Source organism: Garra rufa, chromosome 18, assembly GCF_049309525.1.
Source record: "Garra rufa chromosome 18, GarRuf1.0, whole genome shotgun sequence".
Classification (NCBI taxonomy): Eukaryota; Metazoa; Chordata; class Actinopteri; order Cypriniformes; family Cyprinidae; genus Garra; species Garra rufa.
In genome coordinates, this window is record NC_133378.1 from 39,890,341 (window position 1) to 39,911,407 (window position 21,067).

Genomic DNA, 21,067 nt, shown 5'->3' on the forward strand with positions numbered 1-21,067 from the left:
TATATATATAGTGTCTTAGGCCACTAGAATTTTCACCAGATAAAAATGGTTTGAAGTCAGTAATTTTTTTTTTGCTGTAGTGTTTCAGTAGATATGCATATTATCAACATTTTAATTGACTGACTAGAATAATCATGGCTGATAGTAAGACATACAAACATAAAAGAAAACCGAACTGGACTCAAGAACATCTTACCCAACATGTTAATGAAAACAAGGGTGTAATCAACAGAAAATTTGGAGTATGGATAACCTCCAAAACCAAAAAAAAAAAGACACGTGGAAAAACAAAGGTGTGCCAATAAATGCAACATTTGCCTAAAATGTTTACATCCAAGGCAGACAGCTGGCAACAGCCAATAAAAAAAGGAAACCATTACAAAATTTTGTCAAGTTTTTACTGGTTAAAATAGAAATTCCATTGGTTTTAATGGTAACTGTAATGGTGCCTGTGTTAATCTCTACTGATAATTGGTCACCTTCTAATGGTGACTTGGTAAAACCACTAAATTCTGATGCAATATGTCCCAAAAAACAGTACAGGAAACCATTTATAAATGATTTTAATGGTTAAAAGTTGATGGTTTGTAATAATTGTAATGGTATTTGTAGTAGAAACAATTAGAATTTCTGTGATGGTTGTTTTATTGTTTTGTTTTTTAGGAGAGAGGATAGGCCTAGTTTGTGATTTGGTCTTAGTGACTTAGGAGTCCTCTTCACTTACTCCTAATGTTTCCCAGCTTTAGGAGCTAGTTTTAGCGCTAAAATGCTATGTGAAATAGAATAAAAATTTAGGAGTCCTAAATTTAGGTCTGACACGGCCATTATTTTTAAGATTTTCTCCTAAATCGCTGAGTTAAGAGGTACTTTTAGCCGTAAGATGTTTTGTGAATACGGGCCCTGATCTCTGTGTGGAGCATAGGATGTTGTCAGACTCCTTATGCAAACAAAAGTCTTTCTGGATTTGTACAATTAATGGCAAAATGAATGTTTGGAAAATGCAAACTGTTATTTCCTATTGACACACTACAGCAAAAGATTATTAAATAACTGATTTAAAATCAGGATCTAGAATTAACTATAAAATGAAAGAGATCTATCAAGATATGTTTACATAAAGATCTAATTATTTATCCTCCATTTGTTCTTCCTCTTTTATGTCAGTGTCACAGATAACGTGAGTAAATAAATATAAGTATTTATTGCCTTGTTTACTCTCTTTCAAACCACTCTTTCTCTTTCATTTCTGCTCTTGTGCTTATAGATGCAGCTTGGGGCGTGTAGTTTCACTTTCCTTTTCGCCTACATCTCCCAGCGTCTCCCAGCGTTCACTGGATTCCTTTTATGTTCTAATTTGTGTCCTAATAGCTTCAGAAATCTACACATTTATCTGCTTTACGTCCTGCTGATCATTAGGGATAAAATATTGCAGCACTGAACGCGTTTGTTTGGAGGAAGCGAGTGTCGACGGTGCCGCGCCTGAGGCTCGAAACTTTCCTTTGCACTAAATCTAAAGCGAATAAATACAATCCCTCTTTATGAGAGAGAGAGAGAGAGAGAGAGAGAGAGAGAGAGTGCAGGGATGGTAAGGAAACTCTGTCTTCAGATATAGTGTGATTGTATCGTTTGGAGCCGATCATCATGGAGCTCCGGGCGCCATCGGCGGACGCGCAGCAGCAGCTGGCCGGTGACAGGACGCACGAAAGCCGCATGGACGAGTACCTGCGCTCGCTGGGCTTTTACCGCAAAAAGATCGCCAAGGATGGGTCGTGTCTGTTCAGGGCCGTGGCAGAACAGGTCAGACTGGTTTTAAGCTTCATAATCCCAAATAATGTGTCACGAATTTAATGTTTATAAACGCAAACGCATGCAACAAATCATGACTAAGTTGTATAAATACATCTAAAACTTCCTTAACCGCCGTAGTGTCACATTGTACGATTAAATAATCTAAAATGTCACACAAAATCACAGCGATAATACGTATTGCTTTGTATTTTTACCAAGTGTGATCTAAATGTTACGGTTTGTAATCTTTTACGCTTTGCCTAAGTCACTTTTTTGTTATCTAACGCTAATTAGCTTTAGCATACTAGCAGCTTATGCTAACATATACACTAAAATGAACACAATGATTATTTAATTAATCTGTAAACTGTATGAAATGAACATATACCGGTAAACTATAATTATGAGTTTCGTTAGGTTTTATTGATTTTACTTAATTTCTGTGTGTGATATGAATTGTTAATATTATTCAAATATTAGTTTTATTTAGATATTATGCAGGTTTGTAAAATTATGTAATGATCAATGTTATTTATTGGTATTTTAGGTGTTTTATTAAATATTATATATTTTATTTATATTAACATTACTGATATTAGTTTTAGTTGATTTAAGGATATGTCTGGGAACTGTTGTATGTAAGTCTGACTGAATAATATTTTTTTAATTAAATATTAATTTGGAAAAATATTTAATAATAATTTTTTATTGTATTATATATATATATATATATATATATATATATATATATATATATATATATATATATATATATATATTATTTACAGAAGACACCCACTGAAATGTTATTCAGTGTAACACACTTGTCAGGCATATTTACAACAAAAATCAATTTATCACATTATTTAAAGACAAATTACTTTCACCCCAAATACTAATTAGTTGTAATTTTAAATTTTTAAAATTTGTCAGTCACTATCCTAGGTTTTGCCCATTTGTCAGTAAGAATTTTTTTACTCGTATATAAGAAGTAAGGTAATGCTGAATCATCATTCAAGAAGTCTGCATTTAAAACTTGATTTCAGTACGTTGTGTTTCGATAAACCTGTTTTTCCGGGTTATGACAGCCGAATGAAGGAATGCAATGAAGTGAATGTGTCTGACTCAGGTCGACGTCTCATAACACATTTTACTGTTTATAAATCATTTCATAACATATAAAGTGCACAGACTGACAACATTGTGTGTTTGATTGACAGGTGTTGAACTGTCAAGGTTTACACACAAAAGTGCGTTCGGCCTGTGTGAATTATCTGAAACTGAACCGATCAACCTATGAGCTGGTGAGACTACACGAAATGCATTTCACATTTGTGTAAATTCATATGTATACATTTGCTTTGAGAGCATAATATTGTATTAAACAAGTTTTTTTTTTTTTTTTTGGTAGTTTATTGAAGGCAATTTTGAGAAATACCTGGAGAATTTACAGGACCCTCAGGTAACAAGTGGAACTAACAAAACATTGTGTATTTATTCAGATGCTTCCATCCAAAATGCTTTAGCTTGAACACTAGTTTCTCATTAAAACATTTTCAGCTTTGTTTTGGTTGTGATTGCAGATAAATTGTGACCCTGGACCACAAAACCGGTCATATTTTGTAATTTATATATGAATAAATAAGCTTTCCATTGATGTATGGTTTGTTAGGATAGGACAATATTTGGCCGAGATACAAATATTTGAAAATCAGGGCCTGTATTCACAAAACATTTTATCTTATCACTAAGAGTTCTCCTAAATAGCAGTAAAAAAAATTTAGCTAAGAGTTTTCTCTTAAAACCTATTCAAAAAGATGCTGAGACAAACTTTTACTAAGTAATAGAGAGAAGTCTTAAACTAAGAGTAAGGGCGGGGTTGACCTTGTTGCCATGGATGATGTCAGCATGCTCATTAACTATGCACACAGTGATTGGCTGATAGGGGAGGAGTCTCTGTCAGAGAATTAATGATAAAATATTGTAGAGGGCGATATTATGTTGCCATATTCAAATAAAGGTTTAAAAATAAAGATAAATCATCTGAAATGTTCCTAAATTCAGTTTTTATTGTTATTAGTGTGATTATTATTTTAAATTTTTATGATTTGTTTGCTGTTGTGATTTTAACTCCTTTTTATGTACAGCACTTTGAATTACCATTGTGTATGAAATGTGCTATATAAATAAACTTGCCTTGCCTTGCCTTGCCTTGCCTTACAGTAGGAATTTTACAAAAAATCTTCATGGAACATGAACTTTACTTAATTTCTAAATGATTTTTGGCATAAAAGAAAAATCTAAAATTTTGACCCATACCATGTATTTTTGGCTATTGCTACAAATATACCCCAGCGACTTAAGACTGGTTTTGTGGTCCAGGGTCACATATTACTAATCAAAAAGTAGTTTTTTAAATGTTTATGGTTGGACATTTACAAAATATCTTCATGGAAAATGATTTTTTCTTAATATCCTAATGATTTTTTGCATAAAAGAAAAAATATAATGTAATTTTGGCTATTGCTACAAAAATACCCATGCAACTTAAGTTTTGTGGTCCAGGGTCACAATTAGTAATAAAATGTTGACATTTTTTAACATGCACTCTCTTTTTTTTTCTAATATTCTTCCATTTGTTTAGAGCTGGGTTGGACAGGTAGAGATCACAGCTTTGGCTCAGCTCTATAAGTAAGAATATTACATGTATTTAACTATTTTAACTGCATATTTTAAGGTATGAACTGTCTGCCATTACACTTCAATCACTCGGACAGCGATTTTATGGCCAGCTCTCATGAAGTTGCTTTATTATTGGTCGTCTGCTAAATGTTATTGATTATTTAAGAGCTGTAGCCAGTTGTGCATTATGCTCGCTTACATAAATTTGATCACAAATGAGATTTATTGGCATTAAAAATAAAATCTTATTCTAATTAGGGTTGCAATCAGCTTTCTGACATTTCAAATTGTGAAGTGCAAACACATCATATTGTCAACAAGATTATCAATGCATGAATATTTACAGATTTTTATCAAGTAAATGTAAGAATAAGTTGAGCAAAACATCTCACATCTTTTGAGGAATGTTTATTTGTTCATCTCTCAATCATCATCGGATTGCATTGCAGTTTGTCAGTTTGAGTCACCAATTATAATACTATAATACTATATCAGTCTATATGAGCCATAAAAGCCTGATGGAACAAATATGACAATCAACAAAAAGCCCTATGCAAATGTTTTTTCTATGCAAAAGATTTTCTCTGACTTCTGGCTTCACATAATTGAATTGTATTTTTAAAGGATTATTCCACTTCTAAACTGAAGATTTCTAGGGATGCACCGAAATGAAAATTCTCGACCAAAGCTGAAGCTTAATAAAATGAAAAACTGGGCCAAAGGCTGATTACCAAACACGGTTTTCCGCATTTTTTCCGCATGTATTTTGCCGATTTTTTTTTTTCACCATTGCATAAATTAAATAGCCCAAATATGCTTTTTACAGTTTTGTCTTGCTTTTCAAAAAATTAAAAAAAATTCAAATTAAAAAACAACGATTTAAACTTATGATTTACTTAACACTAAACATTTTTCACATTCTTGTAGACATTATAGCCTACCAACAAAGCACAATTTAACTTCTATGAAGAAGTTAATAAAATAATATTCTTTGGCCATTTTTAAGACCCCCTTCTTGAATCAGGCATGTGTTTTTTTTATGTACAGTTAGGGTTTAAGGCTATTTTGCGTTTTAAGCCATCATACATTAACCAGCAACAACCAGCCCTTTCTTTTCTCATCGAAGACATGCAGTGTGCTTCTAAACAGTCTCTCTCTGTCTGTTCAGCCTTTTCACTTATTCTGTCAAACACCAAAAGAGCTTGTTTTTTTGTTTTTTTTGCTATTTTGGCAATAAATTTGGTTGCCGAACATTCAGTGCGTCCCTAAAAATTTCCTGCTAATTTACTCATCCCCATGTCATCCACGATGTTCATGTCTGTCTTAAAATATTTCTGTTTTTTTCTTCAATGGTGCTCAATGGATTGAAGGTTAAAAATGCAGTTTCAGTGCAGCTTCAAAGGGCTCTACTCAATCCCAGCCAAGGAAGAAGGGTCTTATCTAACGAAACGATCAGTTATTTTCTAAAAAAAAATTACAATTTATGTACTTTTTAACCTGAAATGCTCATCTTGTCTAGCTCTGTGTGTACTCTGGTTCAACACAGTTAGGGTATGTTGAAAAACTCCCATCTCATTTTCTCCTCCAACTTTAAAATCATCCTACATCGCTGCAGAAGTACCAACCCAGTGTTTACAAAGTGAACATGCAAAGAAGATCAAACAGCCCTTTAAAAAAAAAAAAGTAAAACAGTGGTCTAGAACAATTTGAAATTGGAGAAAATTAGTTTTTTAACATACCCTAACGGTACGAATGCATATTGCAGAGCAAGGCAAGACGAGCTTTTGAAGTCAAAATTTTATAAAAAAAAAAAATATTTTAAGAAAATGACCGATCTTTTTGCTAGATAATACCCTTGTTCCTTGGCTGGGATTGTGTAGAGCCCTTTGAAGCTGCATTGGAACTGCATTTTTAACCTTCAATATGTTAAGCACTATTCAAGTCCACTATATGGAGAAAAATCCTGAAATGTTTTCCTTAAAAAAAACATAATTTCTTTGTGATTGAAGAAAGAAAGACAGGAACTGATGATGTAATGATTCCTCCTTCCAGGCATGATTTCGTTATTTTCCAGGAGCCCGATCAGCCCCCCGTTAACATCACAGAGAATGGCTTCCCTAAAAAGGTGCAGACATGGTTTCATGCTAGATTTTTAGTCTTTAGATTTTATAATGTATGTCATTTGTTTCCTAACACTCTTACTCTCTCAGGTGCACCTGTGCTTCCTTAATGGAAACCATTATGACAGTGTTTATCCACAATCTTTTGAGAAAAGTGCTGCTGTGTGTCAATGTGAGTGCTGTTTCATTTATTTAAAGATATAATGCTGTTGAGGAACAGAATTACACTAATCTGTCTCTGTGTTTCTAGCGATCCTGTATGAGCTGCTGTATGATCGAGTGTGTGGCACCGAACGCAGTGTTTTAGGTTCATGTATGAAAGGAGGGAAAGGACGAGATAGACTGGATTCGGAGGAATGCAAGAGCAGCGAAGAGTCTGACCTGGAGGAAGATGAGTTCTGGTATGTATTTGCTCACCCGAATATAATGAATTTGCTAAAAAATATATTCAGCCTCAGGCCATCCAAGATGTAGGTGAGTTTGTTTCTTCATCAGATTTGGAGAAATGTAGCATTACGTCACTTGCTCACCAATGGATCCTCTGCAGTGAATGGGTGCCGTCAGAATGAGAGTCCAAACTGCTGATAAAAACATCACAATAGTCCACAAGTAATCCACACCACTTCAGTTTATCAATTAACATCTTGAGAAACCAAAAGCTGCATGTTTGTAAAAAAGAAATCCATCATTAAGACAATTTTAACTTCTAACTGGCTGCTTTTTGACGAAAGTATAAATTTTATATTTTTAATGATGTTTCCTCCTGTTGTCTCTCACATCAAAATCTACTCACATATTTGTTTAGAGCTGGGTTTTTTTTTTTTTTTTTTTTTTTTGTAAACCATGCTTGATCTGTGCAGATTTCTCTTCTGATTCAGACCAGATGACTTTTGCTGGAGAAAGTTATATTATGGCTAGAGGATTTTGGTTTGAAGTCAAAACATCTTAATGATGGATTTGCTTTTTGCAAACACAGATTTGGGCTTCACAAGATGTTAACTGATGGACTGGAGTGGTGTGGATTATTTGTGCATTATTGTGATGTTTTTATCAGCTGTTTGGACTTTCATTCTGACGGCACCCATTCACTCCAAAGGTGCGCAAATGATGTGATGCCACCTTACTGCAAATATGATGAAGAAACAAACTCATCTGCATCTCTGATGACTTATGGGAGAGTACATTTTCAGCAAATGTTTATTGTTGGCATAACAGAGTTTTTTTTATAGGGGTCATATGATGTTGCTAATAAGAGCATTATTTTGTGTATTTGTTGTAATGTAATGTGTTTATGCAGTTTTAGGTTAAAAAACCTCTATTTTCCACATACTGTACATTATTGTTGCTCCTCTCTGCCCCGCCTTTCTGAAACGTTTCGATTTTTACAAAACTCATCGTTGATGAAAACCAAGGTTCTCAGTTCTCTGATTGGCCAGCTATAGGGTGCGTTGTCATTGGCTGAATACCTCAAGCGTATGACAGAAATGTTACCATGTTGTGATGCCACTTCTCAGCGTGACCAGACCAAAACAGTAAAACCCAATATAAACAAGGCATTTGTCCCCCACCAGTGGGGACATAACTCCTGATTATAATGACTCATACTAATAACCACATCATATGACCCCTTTAATATTCTTCTTTACTCAGCAATATGTACCAAATTTAACTTGTATGTTGTAAATATGTTGGTGTGTTTGGTTTTGCTAGGTCAGGTGAAGCCAGAGAAAAGCCAGCCAATGGGATGAACGTCCGACAGCCGCAGAGGGTGGATTTCTTTCTCACTTTACATCTCTGTTTCTCTTAAAGGGCAGGTCATATGTTTTGTTTAAGGAGTCCTAATAATGTGTTGGAGTCCTCTACAACAGGTTTACATGCATCTCAGAAAACATTGCAATTTTCTCAGAATATACATTTATACATAGTAATTTGTCAATGAATTTGAAATGGTTCATTCAAAGCAGCTTTGAGCATAATGTCTGTAAACCCCTCCCTTCCATAAGCCTACTCAGCTCTGATTGGTCAGCTGGCCAAGCCTGTTATGATTGGCACAGAGAGGAGTACTTGAACAAGTTAGTGAGTGCTACCATCTGTGTTGAAAGTGACCGCAATAACGTCATGTTTAGCGCCTGGAGTGGAAATTTACCAGGGGAACCCCGGCAAAAAGCTTGTATATTAAACCCTGAAATTTTTAATGGAAGATCCCCCTTGAAACACAATTGAGCTAGTTTTGAGTAGCAATTGACCAATTTTCTCAACATAATCCATTCACAATCGAAGAAAAGTTTTGTCTAAGAGGACCAAATTCCATGTATACCGTTTCAAGAATGACAAATATGCAATTAAATCGGCTAAATATGCGCGAGCCATTGCTATGATTGACAGTAATAACCGGACGAAACATCTGACAAGCTGATGTCAAAAAAAGAGCTGTGCATTAAACTAAATTCAGAGTAACAAAACTACAGCAGTAACAGGTTTGTGTTGGTTAAATATAGGCTGTTTAATAGCATTTACAGTTCAAGATAAAGCTTAAAAGAAATCAAATATTTCAAATTCATATGGATTCATATTGAGTGCATAGTTTAATTCTTATACCATAAATATTTAACTTATTTCATTTGTAGTGAACTATATATAAGTATTTAAATAATTCATCTTTATAGGCTGTCTATACTTTGTGTCTGAGCTTATTTATTTAATTTATTTATTTTAATGACTTTCTGCACTTGCTATACTATATACTTCAGTGCGGTAAAAGTACTACAATTTATTATGCTAGTAATTTTATAATAAACCGAAAAGCAAGACGTCTTGAAAAAACTATGGAGTTGAAATGGCAGCTGCAGCCAATGATTGATCCTTTGCTGCCATCTTCTGGTTTAATGAGTCATTTCATCTAATTTTATTCTAATTAGTCTAATTTTCATCTTAAAAAGATGTTTTCCGTGAAGAGGATTTATGAATGAAAAGTGAATCTTTGAAGTGAATTTTATTGCACAGCTGTAGAGTTATTAATTTTAACCATTGATTCTTCACCTCATCATCTTTCACCAGTGAAAACAAAACAGCGTCTTCTTCACATGATCTAAACACACTAACTAGTGTATAACTTTATGTATAGTGCACTTTTTCGAATGACAACTGCTTACTGCTTACATTGAAGGATAGCTGTTTTTACAAACTGCAAATATATTTTTTGAAAACTCATATGACCTGCTCTTCAAAGATTGAAATCGCTTCGTTTCAGTGTTTTTAATGATAGTCTATCTCTGCACTTCAGGGTCGTGGGAGGGGCCAGTCTCGAGGAAGGGGGCGTGACCTTCTGTCCACTAAAGTGCAGAAGTCCCTAAACCCCGCCCTCTACAGGAACGTGGAGTATGACGTGTGGCTCCGTTCTAAACGAAGTACTTCATCTACTTTTTTTTTGTTACTGTTCGCATTTTGTTTGAAAAATATTTTTTAATAATTATGTGTGTGTTTAGTTCAACAGCAGCGGGATTTCTGCATAGCCGCAGGAATGCAGTATTCTGTCGGAGATAAGTGCAAGGTTAGCAATGTGTTGACATTTTTACATTTTTAAAAAGCATTTGACTTTTTTTTTTTTTTTTTTTTTTTTTTAAGTTGCATTTGATTAATATTTTTAACCACAAACTTTTAAATGGTAGTGTGTTATTAGTCATTTTTATTATTTATTGTTTTATTTTTTTTTATGATATTTTGCCATATGAACCATTCTATAGAACTGTTCCAAATTCAGAGTTGGAAACGTTTTGAAAAAAAAAAAATTATTTTTCCCAAAAATGTGTTTGTATGCAAACTTTATAATATCCAACGTACAAATTTCTAGTAATTTGTAAGTGAATTTTTGGAAAGTTTTGGAATATTTGTCCTCTCCCTAAATTTGACACTACCGAAACACAGTAATAATAATTTAATTTAAAGGGTTATATTGACCTATTAAAGTATTACTATTGCCAAAATACAACCTAGGCTGTTTTTTATTTATTTTTTTACTGTAAACGAGACAAACTTATATCTAAAAGCATAATTACGACAAACAAGACGTTTTTGGGATGATTTTGTGATTACAACACTAAGAAGACTCGACACACCATGAAACTTTGCTCGATGTATCGCCTGGGTCTCTACACATGAACTCCAGCATTGAGAACATTGTTTGTGCACACAGAGTTTACTAAAAAGAAAGGTTTTGAACAACTTACTTTCACTGTTTGAGTTTTCGCTCGCGGCCGTCTTGCCAGTCAAGAAGTGTCGATCTCCGAATGCGAGGATGGATAGCTCCTAAAGCATATTTCCATATAAATGCACGGCTAATTCATTGTTTTGTCGCAAGTGAAAAACAACATTAACCTTCTAGTAAGAGCCTCATATAAGCCTAATATTTCGTCCTATGGAGTCCATTCATTCGCATTCAGAGATCAACACTTCTTGACATTTCTGAACATTTTCTCTCAAGTTGGATTTTTTTTTCATCATCTTTGGTTTGTAAATTACATATTTCTATTCACAAATCAACATTATCTAACAGTTTTACTGTAAAATGAGGGAATATCAATGTTGCCATATGGCAACACATGTGTTTGTGCATGTGTATGTGTGTGACGGATTTTGAGGGAAGTTAAGATTGAATGCATCAATTTCTAAAAGAAATGCCATTTTCCATTGTGGTACATTAGGAACATTTTCATAAACTCCCCCCAAGCCCTAAAAAAATTTGTTTTGATTTGTATAATTGAAGCTATTTCATGTAATAATAACTTTGAACATAATGCATACCATAGAGGGTTAAATGTGTTTTTAATGGGACAACAGCAATTATGCAGAATGGCCCATATATTTGTGTGATTTGAATGTTTTTTTTTTTATTTTATTTTACAGAATATGTTGTTCACTTTGAGCTAAGTGAAAAGCTATTCAAATGATATGTATTATTCTGTAAAGGAACTGTCTTGATTTTGTTCTCTTTTTGATGTTTCTCAGGTGCAGCTGAATAATCGCTTCTATAATGCTTACGTTCAGGAAGTCAGTCCTGACAATGGGCCAGTCACTGTGTTTATTGAGGAACTCAACAAACAGTATGTGTTTTTTGTGTGTGTGTGTGTGTGTGTGTGTTTTTGCAAATGTGTAGGTGTTTTCATACACTGAAAAAAATGCTTTTCTTATTTATTTTTTTCTTGCTCTTAGCCAAAATATAAAAAAATCAAGGATTTTCTAGACAGGTAAAAATTAAAAAATTGTTTAAAAAAAAAAGTCAAAATTAAGTGTGTTTTTGTTTGAAACAAGCAAAAAAAAAAATCCAAAATGCCAATGGGGTAAGAAAAATAATCTTGTTTTCTGTTTGAAATAAGATTTTTGTTCTTACACCATCGGCAGATTATTTTATTATTCTAAGCAAAAAGTCACTTAATTTTGACTTGTTTTTTCGGAAAGCAAGAAAATAATTTTTACTTGTCTAGAAAATCCTTCTTGATTTAATTTTTTTTAGATATTTCAGCTGGAAACAAGGCAAAAAGAAAAGCATTTTTATGCAGTGTAGACTCTACTAACCACTATTTTTTTTTTTAAAGTAGTATGCAGTATGTACGCTGCTCATAAAAATTTTTTGTATGCAAGAAATGCCAGAATGGCCAAATTCATTTAGCATATTAAAATATGCAGTATACAACCAGAACAAGATTGAAGAAGTAACAAATCGTTTCATCACAATTTCACTCCATAACTTTCACAACCATAACTCCTTCAAAAACAGCCAGAAACCTTGGAGCTGATTTTCTCAGAGCACATTGCTAAAACTGCCCGATCCTGCAGATTATCTTTATTCAACATCAGGAAGATCAGGCCCTTTCTTTCAAAATATGTTTCAGAACTTGTTCAAGCTCTTGTTCTGTCCGGGCTGGACTTTTGCAATGCTCTTTTGGCAGGTCTTCCAGCCAGTTCTACCAAACCTTTACAATTAATCCAGAATGCAGCAGCAAGATTAATTTTTAATGAGCTGAAAAGAACCCACGTCACACCTCTCTTCATCAATTTGCACTGGCTACCAGTAGCTGCTCGCATGAAATTCATAAAAGGCATTAATGTTTGCCTACAAAACCACCACTGACTCTGCACCCCTTTACCTAAATTCATTACTTCAGACTTATGTGCCCTCTAGAAGCTTGCATTCTGCAAGTGAACGGCCCATTATTGTGCCATCCTATCCCATCACTTTCACAGACTTTCACATTAAATGTACCCTCCTGGTGGAATAACCTGCCCAACTCAATCTGAACAGCTAAGTCCTTAGCCATCTTCAAGAATCGGCTAAAAACACATCTCCTCCATCTTTATTTGACCTTTGACTCTAGCACCCTCTATTGTAATTCTATTCTTTAAAAAACTTGCCCTTTTAGATGCATTAGGCTAAATTAGACTTGCCATAACACTTGCATGTTATTGCTCTTTTGTTGATTTTTGATTGCTTCCATTTTCCTCTATTGTAAGTCACTTTGGATAAAAGCGTCTGTTAAATGTCTAAATGTAAATGTAGTATACATTGTAGCATTATAGAATTGCTACTACATCTAACACTCTTGCTTGTGTGTTTAGAGAAACCGTGCCGTTGTTGAGTTTGCGTCTTCCATCTGAAGGCACTCGGTCATGGCAGACAGTGTCAGAAAGGGGCAGAAGACATACTGCACCAAACAACAGCACACAGATGTCCTCTGGTATGTTCTTTCCAAATCAAAACACAATTGAGTGACTTTAAAACACACACGCTCAGTGTTCGCATTGGAATCCTTTATGCAGATTGGGAGAGCAGAGGAAATAGGAGATCAAACAAAACGCCATCCCAGCCGGTGCCCAGCGGCCGTGTGCATAAGCAACACTCCTGGCCTCCGCAGGCCACCCCAGATGACACGAAAAACAAGTTCAGGCGGTCCGATCAGCGCAGCAGTCCTGTGTGTATGCTTCCCGAGGAGGAAAAGGAGAGCGCCATATTGGAGCGCCTGCACAAAGACGAGCACAACTTCCCCTCATTGGGAGCAAGTCCCCAAACGGTAAAGCCATTGCAAATGCAATTACACTTGAAACTTGGAAAGTACTTCACTTTTGATAACAAAGATTTGAATGCATTTTTTCTTTTCAATTCAGGCCACTCCTAGTGAAGTCATAAAGAAAGAAGGGGAAAAGATAGGCTCCCGGAAGAAGGATCAAAAGGAGCATGTCTCAGAGACGGGTGAGCGGCGAAGCTCCGCCCCTTTCATATCTAGATGTAACAACATCATAGGCTAAAGAAATTCTGGGCTTATGAGTGTGTTTGTCTACTTATACCAATGCTTCATACATGAGTTTAAATCTACAGTAGAATGGACAGCCATGATCAACCAAGGAAAAAGTCTCTGTATAACTTAATGCACTTCCTTTACATTGATCATTTAGCCAATTATATTTTCATTCATGTGTAATCATTATCCTGAAGTTTATTATTTTATTTTTTTGGCTTTCAGAAACACCCCAGGGGCCTGTACAGAGACAGAAGAGTGCCACTGATAAAAAACATGGGGTGAGATACATTTGAGTCATTTCCAAAACCAGTTTTTCTATGTGGTTCCGTCATTCATCCACACAGGAAACGCAGTATCAGGTCACTAAAAAAGGAACCTTTTTGAAAACTCCTGCCTGAGTGAAGATTTTGTAAAAAACAGAAACCATGCTTTTTTCAGGCTTCTGATTGGCCAACATGGCTTTACAGTTAGGGTTATATCGCCACCTGTTAGTTTGGCATGCTCTTGACAGGGCTTAGTAGTACGTTTTTGTGTTTTCATGTGGAGAACTACCTGTGTACATGTAGACTAGGCTTAAACAGATTCAAACATGTCTTTAGACCAGAGATGTCCAATCCTGTTGCTGAAGGACCACTGTCCTGCAGAGTTAATGCTGTGATAACTCTGAGTTAGGATATTTGTGGAATCAACCAGGAAAAAATTTATGGAATGGCCTTTTTAATTTTAACAGATCGATCTGCCCCAAGTTCACACGTCGGATTTCCTTCTAGGAAAAGGATTCGACACCCATGCTGTAGACAATGACTTTTAGGTTCTGCCAAGATCAAGTATACTAGAAAGTGTTGTAGTCTTTCCTGTAGAGCAGCGTTTTTCAATTCTAGTCCTCACATACCACCACTCTGCACATTTTGTGTGCATCTCTTATCCCTTTAGATGTTTTTTCTGTTCGACCGGAAGTGCACTGCAAACTGGACATCACAATATTTTGCCATGATTCCAGTTCGAAAGGAGTGTATTTGCTCCATTCAGAGGGCACTGAAGACGCTGCAGGCCATTGCATAGTGCACATCCATGAATGAATGTTCCACAGTGAAGTAAACTTCCAACGGATTTCCCATGCTCAGGGAGTAGGGAGCAAAGAACACTGTGTAGGGACCATGCCAGACAGTTCATGCATGGAGTTCTCTTCTAATGAGCTGATTATCTGAATCAGATGTGTTAAATAAGAGAGACATAAAGCAGTGGTACACAAGGACTGGAATTGAGAACCACTGCTAGAGTTTAACTCTTAATAAAACACAAGAACCAGCTAATCAAGTTCTTCAGGATTACCAGTTAATCAAGATAGTTACAGGAAGGGAGTTACAGAGTTTCATCAAGGTTGGAACTAAACTCTCCAGGAAGATGCGAAAAAGTTGAGAACCACTGCAATATATATTGCCACTTCCATATTAACCAAAGTTGTTCTGTTCTAACCAACCATTGGTTCATACTTTAATCTAGGTAAAGGTTTCTGAGGAGCCAGGGCAGAAACCCTCTTCAGCAATAAAAGAGAAAGTACAGGAGAAACCCACCCCTGCCTCTCCTTCTCCACCTCCTGCTATCATCATCTCATCTCACTCCAAAAAAGCCCCATCTTTATCCCAGTCTGAATCTGCTAAAGCCCTCGGTCCTAATCAGTCTGCTCCTGAGCCAATTAAAAAGACCCCTATCCCACCCAAGACTAGCTCTGCTCGAGGTCCTGACAATAGTCAGATTGCCCCAGTGTCCACTTTAGCCCCTTTACCGTCCATCTCTGTGACAGGAGCAGTCTCTGGTACCACCCCTGCCACTATTCAGTCTACACCTGCTCCGAAACCTTCCGAGCCCTCATCACAAGCTGTCCCAGTGCCTACCGTAGCGCTCTCCACATCTGACCTTAATTCCCAGTCCACTCAAATACCTTCTCAGATAAGCTCAGTTGCATTTCCTATCACTCCTGTCCATGTACCAACTGCTGTCCCAACTCAAACTACTCTTGCACCTTCTGAATTAGTCCCATGTGCCTCTATTGAGGCAACCCCATCCATTCAAACCACCCCGTTGGCTCCTGTTTCCGCTCCAGCTTGTATACCACCCTCTGCAATACCTATTTCAGCCCCAGCTCAGGTTCCTGCTCCTATATTAGATGCCCCAGATCAGTCTTCTGCCACCCTTCCTATTGATAGAAGCAGTGATCCACCAATTGCTCAAACGACTGTAGACCCTCATACTACTGTGACTTCAATCCCTCTTCCCCATGCTCCTCCTACCTCCATATCTCCTTCGTCTGGTCTTCCCCATGCTCCACCTCCAGACTTTCTTCAGTCCTCTCTCAGCCCATCAGATCCACAACCATGTGAAACAGCCATGCCTGCCTCTGGTAAGTTTTGTCTAATGGAGTTCAGTCTCGGACATGGCGTTTTTTGAAATGCGTCTTATTTTATTAGTAAATAGTGCTTGCAAATATTGACTTTATAGTAGACTCAGCTGATCAGAGTTTTATGAACTGAGAGCTAGTTCAGAGCCAGTGCTGTTGCTGGTTCGGAGTTGATTTGACAAGTGAGGCTTCTAAGAACCGGTTTGTCTTTCAAGCCAGAGCCAGATCTTCTTGTCTTATCTTTCCCAGCAATGCTAGAGTAGCAGAGCCAAACATAAACTCACGTGCGATGCATCTAGAGCATGCCTGTTGTGTTTGGCGCTCCTGCACTAGCGTTGCTGGAAAAGATGACTTATTCTGTGACGTAAGACCTGACACTGAGGTGGCTCTCTAGCCCGTAAAAAAAGCAAACCAGTTCTTAGAAGGCTCACCAGTCAAGCCAACTAGTCCTATCTCTGAACTAGCACCCAGTTCCTGCTGGTGAAATGGGGCCTGGGTGTCAAAAGACAAAGATCCGATTTATAACCAGGCTCTGGCCTCAAACCAGGACTCAGACTGCCTTGGTGGGAAAGGGGTAACAGAATATAACAGAAATATATCTTTTCCTTCAGGTTTAGCACCTGGTCCTGACCACCCATCCCAACCTCAACAACTCCCCTACCCTCATCTCCAATGGTCTCAGCTCCTTCAGGACCCAGTTTATCCAGGATTCCCCAAGAATGAAAAGGGAGAGGTGGAACCGCTGCCCCCCTATTCCATTTCCCAAAAAGGAGAAGACCTACCACATGGTAATAAAAACTCTAGTGATCCATTTTATACTGTATATAAAGAACATATTGGTATTTGGCCAAAAAAACTTTCCCTTGTACCACAACTTTTTGCAGCCAAAGGTTAGACTTTATGGCAAATTGTACTTAAGATGTCTGCTGTCTTTGGTGAAACTGACAGACTAGAAAGGGTGGCATAGCAACAAAAACTCGACATTTAGGATATCCTCTCAAATATAGCTCATTATTCAAGTCTATTTAGTCCAGGGATGCCCAAAATCGGTCCTGGAGGGCTGGTGTCCAGCAGAGTTTAGCTCCAACTTGCCTCAACACACCTGGTGCAATGTATCTAATATTCCTAGTAAGAGCCTGATTGGCTGGTTCAGGTGTCTAATTGGGGGACACCAGCCCTCCAAGATCAAGATTGGGTACTCTAGATTTAGTCTGTCTTACTCATGATTTTAATCTTTGAAATGCATTTTATATTATTTCAGATATGAATATCCTCAGGTTCTTCTTCAACCTCGGTGTCAAGGTAAATGGTTTTGACAACTATTTGCATCTGTTGCTTTACTAAAGACCATCCCATAAAAGTGTAATGTACTCCCAATTTCCTCAGGCATACTCTCAGCCGATGTTTCCTCCCATCGTTTATCTTGGTGCACTAAACCAAGCCTATCAGATGCACCTTAGAGGGCCTCCTCCTTCCTCGGAATCAACTACTAACCCTACAGTGACTTCATGGCAACCAGAAAACCCTTCTCCTCCTCAGAATTTGAGCTCTGTCCCAGACACCTCATTGGATAGCCATGCTCCCGTTGCACCTGTAACATCTGGTAGTGGTCATGTTGGTCCTGTAGAGTTGGGAGCATACAATAATCATCCCGTATCCATTCCGATGCCTCTACCACAAAGGCCGCCAATGCACTGGCCAGCTTCTTCTGGGCCAAGTGCCTATACTGGGTCTTACCCAGCTGCCCACCCAGTGCAGTTTTCAGCACCACCCTATCCACCCCCTGGGAATCAGATGTATCCACCGTCATACCACCGTACGCCACTTCCAGTGCCGTTTGAAGCCTTAAACCATAGCCTTCATGGTCGGATGGATGTCTTGCCATTTCCTCCTCCAACAGTGGACAGAGGTCAAGGGAATGGTCAGAGGTCTGTGAACCCCCAGTTTGGGTCCTTGCAGAAGACCGCTGGGTTTCCCGGAGGCCAACCTCATTTGACTGACTTCAAGCCTGTAGATATTCCTGTTTCAGTGGCAACAATGGAACCTCCACCCTTTGTACAACCTTATACGATTGGCCCACTGCAAGGAGAGATGGCAGGATTGAGCCCTTTAACCAATGGGAACTTAGGAAAACAAGGAGGAGTCTTCCCAAAGAGCCTTCATGCTGGTCCTATTGCAGAAGACCCTTCTCGCTCCATCCACCCATATTCTCCCAATGATAAGTGGTCGGTGGAGGAGATGGAGTTTCCTAATCTAGATCTCAGCGTCACCCAGTCTTTTTACAGGGGTGGAGGAAGACGTGGCCAAGATGACCGAGGAGGATATCGAGGCAGGGGCCAACGTGGCTGGAAAGATTATTCTGCCCGAGGCAGACCAGATGAACAGTCGTCCTACAGACATTATCCAAGACGAGGTTCAGGTCCAAGGATAGCGATGCAGTTACCATATCAATGATGCTGAAATGCTGGATATACACCAGTTTTGGGTTAACAATGATATCAAATACACAAAGTCTGTTGTTTTGAGGTTGTGGGTGGCTTTTGGTAAGTGGAATTGATTAGTAGTATATTCCATGTTTTTAACAGTTTTCTGGCTTTTTTTCCCCTGCACATTCTTCATTAAAAGTTAAACTGTTTCACCTGTACCAGTAATCCCTGTGAAAATGTGTGTGTTTGCTTTGGTAATAAAAGATAATAAATATTGTTTTGTCGGACTGTCCCTACATGCATAGCATGGTTTTATATTGAGTTGAATGTATGAAGCGTTTAAAATCTGTGCACTTCTTGGAAACCCTGAAGTCTTGTAATTTGGGTATTTTTTAGACTGGTTCTCAGAGGACTGTCTTAAAAATCTGAATCAGAATCCAGAAACAATTTGTTTTGTGCTGCAAGGTGAGTGCAGTGCTGACGGATCTCACCGGACATAGGAAAGTGCCTTTTTTTCTGTAAATTTGGTTTCTCCCTGCACCTTTATTGCATGCCATTAACCTCCTTCACAGGGTTCTGGGGTGTCTGTTGAATGAATGTTGATGCCAAATGCCTATAATAAATGACGTTTCTGACCCAAGGTTTTGTTTTAACACCAAACAAACAATAAAAGATTAAGAATATCTTTCGCAGTTATTACCTTTCCATTTTTTAGTTGCAATTCCCTTCAATTAATATATGTACTTACAGTTGCAATCAAAATTATTCAACCCCCCAGAGAAATCAGTACTTTAAAAGTACAAGCTTTCCTGAAGATTTAAGACTTTTGCATCTGTAACAGATTACTGTCATACTAGAAGTGTTAATGTCAATATTAAATATTTTTGATTTGTAGGATTATTTAATAAAATTGTCAATTATTCTCAGAATGACTCAATTGTGTATTAATAAACTATGTAATGGTATACTGATGCCTTTGTTGGATTGTTTTCACATAATTTCATTATCTGCAGCAAAATGTCTTGCAGGTCAAGGGAGTTGAATTATTTTAATTGCAACTGTATTTTCAGCAACATGCATGCTTGACCACACCGTTTATATTTCTCTCAGCCTTTTGTCAAATATGGTCTTCAGTGGAAAAAGATGCCAAATAAACACCAAATACAAGCCAAAGAACATCTTTCTCAGTTGCAGTCTTTCCATTTAAAGTCAGTTTATTCCAAAACAATCTCACTGCACAGACGTGTCACCCAATATCATTGACACAACAGGTTTCGTGTAGCTGGTTCTGCGTTTTAATATGGAACCGCTTCAGTTGCATCTTCACAAGACTGTTAAACGCAAAAGCCTTTTCTTGAGGAAACAGGTTATTGAATATGATGTAACACATTGTGTAACACGATTAAAATATTTTATTCAAAATATACAGTTGCATGTTTGGCGTGTCTAAGTTGGTTTGCACCACTTTGTGACCAGAAAGGACTTCAGTTGTTAATGATAACGATAATTCATCCAGAAACATACAGCTTTCCAAGTTTTATTCTTAAATTACATCCTCTCCTCACAAGCTTGGCTTTATGTCAGATGATCCATGGCTGAGAGGAGAGGAGCAAAGCTGTATGTTTGAAGTGGTGATGGTGGTGATAATTCAGTCAAACATGTAAGTCCGCCATGCCAGCGTTCGCTGGTCTGATGTTATATTGAACGGCTACATTTCTGGAATTGTGTGAAATGGCATCTTCAGTCATCCAGGAAGAAGTAGTTTCCACTCTTCTTTTGTTCCACATCCTTTAAGGTTAAAGCAGAAACATGTTTTTTTTTATTAACTAGTGCAAAGGCAAACACTGGCCATCAAGTGAGCCTCCTATTTAGACATACAGTGCACACAGCATAAGTGAGTACACCCCCTCTGAATTAATATAGATGTATTTTCTTAAAGGAACAATACACTTTTTTTGGAAATAGGCTCATTCTCCAACTAAAACTGAAATGTATCAAACATATGAAAGTCGTGACGTATTGTCAAGTATGGTGAGCCATACTTGTTGAAATTGGTCCTCTGAAGTGAACACACACACACACACACACACACACACACACACACACACACACACACACACACACACACACACACACACACACACACACGAGCAGTAATTGCTCCAGTGCCTGGGGAGCAACTGGGGGTTCAGTGCCTTGCTCAAGGGCAGTTCAGTCATGGTATTGAAGGTGGAAAGAGTGCTGTTCATTTCACAATTCCCCACCTTCAATTCCTGCCAGTGTGGGGAATCGAACCAGCAACCTTTGGGTTACAAGCCCAACTCTCTCTCACCATTAGGCCATGGCTGCCCATATGGTTTT

General features: G+C 37.4%; 2 protein-coding genes across 2 annotated transcripts in view; one reads left to right on the forward strand and one right to left on the reverse strand.

The window, feature by feature from the left end:
• The first annotated feature begins 1,319 nt into the window (after nucleotides 1-1,319).
• On the forward strand, nucleotides 1,320-19,391 carry otud4 (OTU deubiquitinase 4). Its single transcript, XM_073822991.1, has 19 exons — nucleotides 1,320-1,797; nucleotides 3,009-3,092; nucleotides 3,200-3,250; nucleotides 4,433-4,479; nucleotides 6,523-6,595; nucleotides 6,681-6,762; nucleotides 6,841-6,991; nucleotides 8,301-8,358; nucleotides 9,874-9,997; nucleotides 10,076-10,140; nucleotides 11,595-11,689; nucleotides 13,203-13,321; nucleotides 13,404-13,654; nucleotides 13,749-13,833; nucleotides 14,105-14,160; nucleotides 15,386-16,283; nucleotides 16,892-17,068; nucleotides 17,542-17,582; nucleotides 17,667-19,391. The coding sequence occupies exons 1-19, from the start codon at nucleotides 1,642-1,644 to the stop codon at nucleotides 18,732-18,734; spliced, it is 3,681 nt and encodes a 1,226-aa protein (XP_073679092.1). The 5' UTR covers nucleotides 1,320-1,641; the 3' UTR covers nucleotides 18,735-19,391.
• A 1,055-nt stretch (nucleotides 19,392-20,446) lies between these two features.
• The window catches only part of LOC141290666 (ATP-binding cassette sub-family E member 1-like), a 16,369-nt gene continuing 15,748 nt past the window's right edge, over nucleotides 20,447-21,067 (reverse strand). Inside the window, exon 15 of the mRNA XM_073822769.1 lies at nucleotides 20,447-20,494. Within this exon, the coding sequence (XP_073678870.1) occupies nucleotides 20,447-20,494 (48 nt within the window). The remainder of the gene's footprint in view (nucleotides 20,495-21,067) is intronic.

Coding starts and splice junctions, on each gene's coding strand:
- otud4 (XM_073822991.1), top strand. CDS start 1,642: ATGGAGCTCCGGGCGCCATCGGCGGACGCGCAGCAGCAGCTGGCCGGT. Junction 1,798..3,008: donor TCAGGGCCGTGGCAGAACAG/GTCAGACTGGTT, acceptor TTTGATTGACAG/GTGTTGAACTGTCAAGGTTT. Junction 8,359..9,873: donor ACGTCCGACAGCCGCAGAGG/GTGGATTTCTTT, acceptor TCTGCACTTCAG/GGTCGTGGGAGGGGCCAGTC.